This window comes from Netta rufina (genome assembly GCF_964035555.1).
Source record: "Netta rufina genome assembly, chromosome: 28".
NCBI lineage: Eukaryota > Metazoa > Chordata > Aves > Anseriformes > Anatidae > Netta > Netta rufina.
This window is the reverse complement of record NC_140152.1, coordinates 3,778,431-3,788,231: the sequence shown is the minus strand read 5'-3', so window position 1 is coordinate 3,788,231 and position 9,801 is coordinate 3,778,431. Positions and strand designations below refer to the sequence as shown.

General features: G+C 46.8%; 1 protein-coding gene across 1 annotated transcript; it reads right to left on the bottom strand.

Moving 5' to 3' along the window:
- Positions 1-755: 755 nt before the first annotated feature.
- On the bottom strand, positions 756-8,573 carry NWD1 (NACHT and WD repeat domain containing 1; the record flags this gene model as incomplete). The annotated part of the gene is made up of 10 exons (XM_084302601.1): positions 756-852; positions 2,031-2,139; positions 2,869-3,452; positions 3,759-4,032; positions 4,720-4,874; positions 6,089-6,149; positions 6,279-6,475; positions 6,633-6,755; positions 7,201-7,335; positions 8,501-8,573. 10 exons carry the CDS (start codon positions 8,571-8,573, stop codon positions 764-766), a joined length of 1,800 nt encoding a protein of 599 aa, XP_084158727.1. The 3' UTR covers positions 756-763.
- Positions 8,574-9,801: the final 1,228 nt, after the last annotated feature.

The following is a 9,801-nucleotide window of genomic DNA, read 5'->3' as shown; positions in this document are numbered from 1 at the left end:
CGGAACCTTCGCGGCCGCCGTTGGCGGCGGCGGCGGCGCCGCTGCTCGGGAGCGCGCGCGCGTGCGTGCGCGGGTCGGTGTGCGCGTGCGCGCTGCGTCCGGCCGCTCTGAGGGGCTCTGAGGGGCTCTGAGGGGTTCTGAGGGGTTGGGGGGTGGCGGTGTCCGTTGGCGGCCCCCGCTCGGCTCTTCACATTAAAAGGTGGGTGGGGGACACGGACACGATACGGTTGACACTCAGTGGCTGGCTTGGGCGATTTTTCATTTTTCGTGGAGTCAAAGTTGGAAAAGATCACCAAGATCGTCCAGTCGAGCCATCGTGGAGTCATAGAACGGCTCGGGTTGGAAAGGGACTCAAAGGTACCCCAGCTCCAAGCCCCCTGCTGTAGGGCAGGGGCGCCACACACCACATCAGGTGGCCCAGGGCTGCGTCCAACCTGGCCTTGAACACCTCCAGGGATGGGGCATCCACAACCGCCCCCCTCCCACCAATATCACCCCCTCTCACCTCTGTCAGCCCCTAAACCATGTCCCTAACACTATTTCCAACCTCTCCCTCAAAACCCCCAGGGACAGTGACCGCACCACGTCCCTGGGCAACCCCTTCTAATGCCTGCCTAAAAGATCTCTCAGAAAGGCTGCACGTGTAGTTTTTCATCAGGCAGTTAAACACAAATATCTGTTTTGATTTATTTTCCCTATTTTACAGTGCACAGAAGGAATATCTCTAAGGATTTTTTGCTTATTTACTTTTCATAGGTCGTCATTACGATACTTTTGTGCCAGGGCATTGATGCTCTGAGGTAGTCACAGCAAGGGAGTTTTCAGCGATATTTAATGTTGTAGTTCTGAGACCTAAAGCGAAAGGATACAGAAAGAAAGCCACAGGCTCAGTCCTGGCTGTTTGTGCTGTTTAACCTTGCTTGCCTTTGGTTTTATACCACAGAACAGATCTGAGAGAGCTTGTTGGTATGAGTCTGGATCTCAAAAGAATTTCCTCGATTGTGCTGATGCTTGCTTGAGTTTTTCCCATCTTTCTTTTGGGATTCTACTGTACACACTGAGGTGATTGGAATGTGTTATACTGAGAAGTGGTTGTAGGACAGTGAAACTTCTCACGGATAATATAACAGAGCTTTGTTGTTGCAACAAAGCCATCTGCAGTTGGCACAATTCTGGTAGCTGTTGTGTGTATGCACTGTACCGCCAGTAAGGCACCTGCAGAAACTAAATTCAGAATAAAGAACCCTAACCCTAATCCCTAGGCCTAACCCTAACGCTAACCCTAACCCCAAAAATTGCCCCCAACAGAAGCCTTTGGGTACAACTGAACGCCCAGCGGAGCCTTTACATAACCCCACATGCAACCATACTCTGTGTCTTCGCTGTTTACGAACAACCCTAAACATAACCCTAACCGGAACACTGAGACGAATTTTAAGTAGTACCCCAGAACATACGTACAGCCACACTTTCTCCCATCAAAACGTGCTCCCAAAGGAAGCATTTGGGTACGCCTGAACTCTCCAGGGGAGCCTTTACGCAACCCCACATGCAATTGGACTCTGTGCCTTTGCTCTTTCTGAACAACCCTAAACGTAACCATAACCAGAACACTGAGTAGTAGGACCTGATTTAAAATACATCTGCCCCAAACAGTCCCTTGTCACCAGGCAGTTCGCATTCAGTAAAACTGGACCCCTGATGTTACCTGAGGAGAGAGGAAGATAGTAGGCAAAATAAGCCATGCTGCCTGTTTCTCCTTAGAACATTATAGGTGGTTTGCATAACAGAAATGTGCAGAGGCTTTTACTTGTTTTGCCATAAAACTTGCTGCTATTTGAGCCCATAATATTTTTCTTTATTGTATGCTGCAGTACTCTAACTGTAACTTTGTTATTGCAGCTTCTAGTCACAATGCTAACATCCAGCTGCTGGCTTCAGTGTTCCAGCCTCTCATTCTGGAATACATTTCCTATTGTTTTGAGACAAGGGAAGGAAGGCGAACAGGTTCTAATGACTCAGTTACTCACCACTTGCAACATCCCAGGCTGTAATGGTCTGATCCAGTGACCCGGTGTACAAGTACTTGTCATCTTTTGAAAAGCAAGCACAGCGAATGCCTTTCAGGAGAGGTGCAGGCTGAAAATGGACAATGGCTAGGATTAGATTGTTAAACTGGTACATACAGGTTGAGGTGAAGATGCCTTAGAGTGCCCGGTGGTTATTCATTACCTTCAGAATAGTGGTAAACTGTAACAAAGTAAAGATTTTTATGAGAGTGATCATGGTAGGAGAGTGGGAAATATCATGAAATAAGGTCCTTGGCTTGTGAAGTGCTCTGTAACAGAGCCTGGTGAGGCTGTACAGAAGCCTATTATTTCATCTGGGGAAAGGAGTAGTTTGGGTACATCTGTCATATATTGTCAGGTGAAAGACCGACAGCTTTGATCCAGCCTTCATCACTTTTTTCTTTTTTACTGGATTTCCCTGAGCTGACCCAATTTACCCCTTCTGTTGCTATTGTTAACTTGTGATGCCTCATTCTCCTCACTGACTTGTCAGCTAGCTTATGCCAGCTAAATGAGCAATAATGAGCTGTAGATAAATAACTCCTATGACTTATGTTTTAGTTTCGCAGGGGTGTTTACAGCACACTCCTTCAGTCAGACAGGATTGACACCTTGATGGTGTCTCTAGATGCTCAGACCTAAATGCTGAGAATAGCTTGCTGCCTGTCGGTGTGAACGGCTATGTGCAGGATTTGGGTATCCTGTCTGAGAGCTGGGAATCCGGTCGGTTGGATCCCCCTGATAGCTTAGGGCAGTAATTGACTTTTGGCACTGCTTTACCTCGCTGCTGGTGTAGTACCTTATAATAGCACATCTCGTGTTCCTGCTGACAGGACTCCAAGTCCCAGAGACACTGCAGTGAATCCTCAGCTCCACTGAGTGCCCAGTGCTCTCCATGACTGCTTTCCAAGCAGGAGATCTGGCTTCCGTGACCTTCCAAAGGAAACACCTGGGACTGTGGGCAGTCATAAAGGAATAAATCCCCAGTAGTCATGCCATAGAGGACTCTGTAATCTGCAAGGACAGCCACTCTGGAAACCAGAGCACAAGGGATCTGAGTATAAAAGGTGTAGGTGGGCCTGTGGGTCACTGGATGTGGATCTGCAGGGATAATATCCGGCACAAGGACTAAATCTTCGTATGCTATGGCAAGCTGCTTTTCATGCTTGTTGATTGCCATATGGTTGACTGGTTTCTGCAACTCTGGAGGTGGGATGCATGCTACATCCTGCCTGGAGTTCAGTGGGAAAACAAGGACTGTTCCAGACATGAGTCCAGTGAAGAGGAGCTGGGTTTGCTCAGCTATTTCCAGGCATCTCACTTGAGCAGAAGTGTCCAGTGTGTCACACACTGCACCTGTAAAAGAGAAGGTAAACAGCAACACTTCTTACTTGAAATGCATGTGAATGTCTTCCCTCAGATAAGATTCAGGATGGCTCCTTTTTCTGTGAAATCACTTGCATATTATTCTTTTTTTTTTTTTTCTATATCATAATAATAAGGTATTCTAGACAAAAGTTTTGAAGAGATAACAAAGCTTTCCAGTCTGAACCCTATTTTCCTAAAAGCAGAAAGGAGCAGACTGTCCTTGTCATCTGCTCAGAAAGCAAACCACGCATTCACTGCCTCTGTGAGTTGTTTTTCTCTTCTACCCCGTATGCAAACTTAATTGTGTGAGATGCAGTTCACGTTCTGTGGCATCCCAGATGATGACTTTCTGTCTGTCCTCAGGTTGGGTTAAATAGACGTAGTTCCCTCTATGGGACACTGCAGTGCAGCCTGTGTCTGTGACACGTGCCAAGGTTTCCTGCTGCTGCTTGCAAACGAGGTTCCACACTCTGAAGTACATCACGCTGCAGGAATCAGAAACCAAAGTGCAGTCGTACAGGGCTAGGCGTGTTACCGGTGCTCCCATGCCATCCAGCATGTCCATCAGCAACCCTTGCTCTAATAAACTCCACACCTGGGAAAAGTTGGTGGGGGGGAGTAAGTGTCTGAGCCATTTCTTCCTAAATCTTATTAAAGAGGTGAAACAATACAGCTTAGCTAACTTGTACTGAAACAGAGGTGAAGTCAAAGAATAGCATCCAAGCTCTAACACTAGAAGGAAAATGTTGAACAGCTACGAATACAAAATGTTTCTAAAACAAATGTATGAAGCACCAGGAGCCATTCAGACCACTTGCTTTCTTTTGCTCTGAAAGATCTTTAATTAGATCCTGCACATTTTGGACTGTACTGCCTGTTTACCTCTTTCTTTGGCAAGTGATGGTGCTCCACATGTTGTGTATTCCATCTGGCTCCTGCTCACACACGGGTAATGAGGCAGCTTTTAGGAGTTGAAATCTAATGTTTTAGAAATGAAATGCACTGGTTTGAGGCTGGCCCTCGGAACTGGTAAAGTGCTTTTCAGTCAGTTGCAAAAATAAAAGGAGAACAGAAAGGCTCGAAGCAATAAAGATAAGGGTCAATGGTCATCCACTTTTTGGAAGTGTGGCAATACTAGCAGCATCTTCAGAACTGCAAATCCAACCCCCAGGCAGGTTGCTGGAGATCAAGACGAGCTCTTTATTGTGTCAGGGGTGTATTTTGTGAGATGGATTTGTAAGAAATGCGTCTGATGGGGAAACTGCCCAGCCTGCCTTCCTACCTGGATACATGCAGCCTGAGAACCAGTAACGATGATGCTGTTGCTAGCAGAGATAGCAGCTGTATGAACCACTCCTTCATGTTCCAAGTCTGCTGTTGGGAACCTGTGGAAGCCCTTTGCATCTGTGAGGTACACTCTCACGCACTCCTCAAAGCCTAAAACAATAAAATATTAGTACTGATTTATTGAGCTGGGAAAATCTAGAATCTCCTTCAACACCACGTCCATATGTGCATGATTTAATCTCTATATTTCTTGAAAGGTAACCCCTAAGGGTAGCTTAGAAACCCTAAAAAAAGCAAAGCAAACCCTCCCAGGAAGCTTCTCAAGCAGACTGTTTCCATCAGAAGAGATCTGCAGAGAAATAAGGCAAAAGTTAGACATGAAGCTAGGATAGCTGAACTGTTTCTCTCCTGAAGGAAAGAGAATAGATTAGCAGTGAAATTTAATTTGGCCTCATGGTGCTGGGTAGACTGTGCAGCAGGATAGAGAGCGTTATACTTGTCCACTTGGGAACCAGGACATGGAAATCTGAAGAGGGTGCTCTATTCTGAATGGAGAAGGAAGGCCTGTTGGTTATCTGACCTGTTGCCTGGCTCAGCATGCTTCTGGAGAGTATATGGGAACTGTATTTCATTTCATTTCACGGTTGTGTGGTGGCAGTGTTTCTCCAGCACACCCTTCACCCTTCCAAGGGTGTTCTGCAGAATGGTACAGTTATGTTCAGTGCTTTCTGTCCAAGGAGTTCAGTATGATAAATGTGTGTGATGCAGCGATGCATCAGCAGATGCAGAGTGGTCCTGCTCTTTTTTTGAGGAATATAAGCCTTATTAGAAACCGGTTTGCTTTTTCATGAAGCAAATCTGGGCCAGGGTGGGGAGCAGAACCCAAAATGGCAATAGTGGAAGTTCACAGTCCTATTGCTGGTGACTGAGAAGTGGACAGAGGGAAGGGCCAGATCACCTTCCTTTGGCAGCCTGGGGATTGAATGAAATGTGAAAATACGTCATCCAGAACAGCTTGTGGTGATAAATCCAGATATCAACACAACAGAGTGAAATTGTGAATCTATCATTCAGGATCTTCCACAGAATTACTATTACTTAGAATTCAGATCCATGAAATGTTGTAAAAAAAACGAACAGATTGATGGGTACCATAGAGAGAGATTCCCTGCTAAATCCCACTATCATCTGCCCTTGCTTCTGAAGCAGAATGCTGGAAGTTGGTGTTTCTTCCTGTAGCCCTGAAAGCTGATGTTTGGATCTCAGCTCGCTGGTGTTGCTGTTCCATGGGCTCAGCCCTCCTCCTTCAGACACAGTCATAATCACCTGCCTCAGGCTGTGTACTGCAGAACACATCCACGCACCCGACACCTCTGCAGAGATCTGGAAGATGAGTTCTGCTGTCTCCAGGTGCCAAACATTGACCTAGGTGGCAAAAGAGAGAGATGTAGCCAGGACCGAGGTAGATTTTCTGTCTATAACCTTCATGACTGTGTCTGTAACTTCTATAGTTCTTGTTCTTTCAGCAGACTTTAAGCTAAAGAATGGCCCTACCTTTGTTTCTGAGGAAGAATATACAATCCTGTGCCTCTCATCCACATGAAGGTGATGTGAGGGCTGCTCTTCAATAGTAGCTTGGATAACAAACTTTACTCTGCCAGAAATCAAATTCCAGATGCACAGACTGTGATCCATGGCAGCTGAGACAGCACAGGTTCCTTTTCCAAACACTTTCACACACCTCACCTCAGCTATAAAATAAGAGGGGAGGATTAACAAACCAAGGGCTTCCCGGTGCTTTCAGCACTTGGCAGAATGCTGGCGGCTAGGAGGCGATGGCCGAGTTGTCGGAGCTCTTTTTCAGACATGAAAGAAGCTCTCCAACCATAAAAAATGGAGAATGCTCACCAGAGTGCCCAGGGAGGGTGTGCAGCATCTCAATAACTTCCATATTCCAGACAAGCTTTGAGCCATCCTGGGAACCTGCCACCGGCAGCCGGCAATCAGAACTAAGTGCCATCACTGTGATGCCTGCCGAGAGACACAAAGAGGAAAGTCTGCTTCTGAAACCGTAGACAAAAAAGAGACAATTTGAGATTGTTAATATGTTGTGCTTCCCCAACTGGAAACCCCCTATACTGCCTGAACCCCGCAGTCTGTGCCAAGAGGGAGATTAGGTTCCCTCAGACATATCTAGGTCAGTGTGTGCTTTTGTTGTCCTGGCGACAAAATGACCCACTTTCTCTATTCTCATTTGTCGAAGCAATTGCAAGTGGGAATGGTGCGTGACTGAGCACGGAGGCAAACGGACCTTTATCCTGCCTTTGTGTGAGCTCATGGGGAAAACTGTATTTCCATGGAAATATGTTCTTTCCTTGTTGCTCTATTTGTTTATGACATTACTTGGATCTCATTCATAACAGATGGATGATTAGATGTATTCTTGGGCTATAGCCATCCCCAGGACTAATCTTACCTTTGAGGAATCCGGTGAGCGTTGTGTGCAGTGGCCCAGCAGGTGGCTGGAGAAATCCACACGATGGAATGAGAACAGGATGGGGACAGGCACTGAACCAGCTCAGACATTGCTGGCACAGCTTCCCAATTACCTCTGGGTAAGAAGGCACGAAAAAGAATCCTGGCCAACACCTCTCTGTGTATTATACTCAATCCTAAGAGGGCAGAGAAGAAAAGCATTTTAAAACAAGACTGTGGTGGGCTTGAGAGCTACCATAGTTGCTTTTTATGTGATGTACAGTTCATTCAGCATTAACTGAAATGGCAATTTGCTCAACTTCCTCAGATTTGGAACAGTACCAGAGAACCAGAGTGGCTGAGGGGCTACCTAGGAGTAACCAGAATGGTGGGTTTCAGACGTGGCTTGTGGATTAACCTCTTTGCTTCTACAACTTGAGTGCTAGGGGCTAAATCATAGTATGCCAGGACTTTCACTGTTTTAAGTTTTCTTGTTAGTAGGAAATGTGTTTCATGAGTCCAAATTTTTCTTGCTACAATCTAAGACAGACTACCTTTCTGCAGTTGTGATAACGTATTTCTTCCTTCCTTGCTGCAAAGGCCTTTTGCATGCATGAAATGACATGACAATGTTTGCAAAATGACTGCAGGTCTCCTTGGTTGGAGATAATTTTTAAAAATGTGTATATACGTCGATCTTCATCGTAATTGAAAACACTGAATAATTTAATTTACCATTATTTCCACTGTCTTTTGATTTTAGACCCTGTCCTGCATGTCCTGAGACACAGAGCCCTGATCCAGAGCTTACAGGTATGGGAATGCCTGCAGATATCCCTTACCTTCCTGTCAGCATTCGAAGTCCTGCTAAGGTATGGCAATATAAGGGGTTTCTTCATTCCCCAGCTCCAAGTCCCCTTGAAAAAAATCTGCCAGGAGAAAATGTTGCTTGATTTGGTCATTTTTTGATAGATAACAGTTCTGCACCATTTCAACAAATTGCCTGGGAAGGAAAAAAAAAAAAATAACAGAGGTACTGGAACAGGGAGGTAGAGGTCTTTTTTTTTTTTCTGTGATCTTTAGCACTGATAGAGCTTGATAGCAGTGAGAGGAGTGTAGGAAGGGTTCTAAAAAGCCCACAGTGGGAACATCCCAAAATCAGAGATTTGGCATCTCATCCTTTGCCCTCTAAGAGTACCTGTGTGCAAAGCCAAGCAGGACAAATTCTTCCATTCTGCACTCTCCCAAGTCCCTACACAGCTGTGCCCAGTGGAGAGGGGGAAAGCGCAGGATAGCTTTACTTGAGGGAAGGTGGCAGTGGTGAATCTCTGTGAGAACTTCATCATCAAGGGATAAAACGTCCTTCAGCTCCATGTCTGACAGCCCATTTCTGCAAGTAAAGTGTGATATATGAAAGGAAATTATTTATCCTCCTCACTACTGTCTACACTGGTATCTATAGTGGGAGACTGAGTGCTGAATTCGGGTGAGGGTTTCTCTGGCAGTTCAGAAGAACTGGCTGCCCCAGATCTCACTATCTTACATGGCTGTCTCATCTGAGAGCTTATACCCTGGGTAAGCAACGGAGATTGATTTCCTTTTCCAAGTAATCCCAGAACATCCCCTTCGAGACAATATTTTAGGTAGGCTGCCAGGTATGAGAGGAATGTTATGCTTGCTAAATATATGTATAAACACACTCACAGGCCAGTACTGAGAGCTTTGACTGGTTTGGGCTGTGCTTAGCCAGAGATTACAGATGACCAGTCAGGAAATTTGACTGGTCATCTTAATTCTGCAGCTGGGCAGAGCCCCCTGACAGCTGCAGAATTAAGGCCTCAAACTCCTTCTCCGCGATGAGCCGAGGCACAGTCTGGTGCTCGTGGCAGTCCCCCAGGAGTCCCTGCAATGAGCAGAAAAGGTCTGGTGTTGAGGCAGTGCCTCGGCAGTGACAGCTGGGATGTGGACTGGCTGCTCGCCTGCCAGAGCACCTGGGGTAGCGAGGGAGGGCTGCTCAGGAAACCTGATGGTAACCACAGCACCCTGGGAGCTTCCACAGCCTGCCCCATGGCTGGGGAGAAGGGGTTTTGGGGCAGCTGCTCCTCAGGCCTTTATGATGTGTGAGGGAAAGCAAGGGGGTGAGGTGGTGGTTGCACAGAGCAGAGCTGGTATGGGGACTCCGGCCAGCAGGGCTGTAAGATTGGTTTTGGGGTGAAGGAGAACTAAGGGAACAGGGCTGAGCCTGGGGACTTCTGATTAAAACTGAAGGCTGGGCTGGGGAAGAGGGAGAACCTGAAAAGGGTCAGCATCCAGTATCCATGCAGTCTGCAAACAGCCGGGACGAGCTGAGAGCTCAGACCCACCGTGTAATCCCTGAGCAGTACCCTTCTGGCTTGTATGGAGGAGAGAGGGTGTAGCTGAACCTCGTGGCTCCCCTGAGTGTGTAGGAACACACTGAGAACTTGTCTGAGGAGGAGTTGGACTCCATAATCCTTGTGGGTCTCTTTCAACTTGGGATATCCTAGGGGGATGCTGCCTGAGTGCCTGCTGGTGCGATGTGCGTGCTCAGCACAGTGCTGCCAGCAGAGGGGTGAGCTGCAGG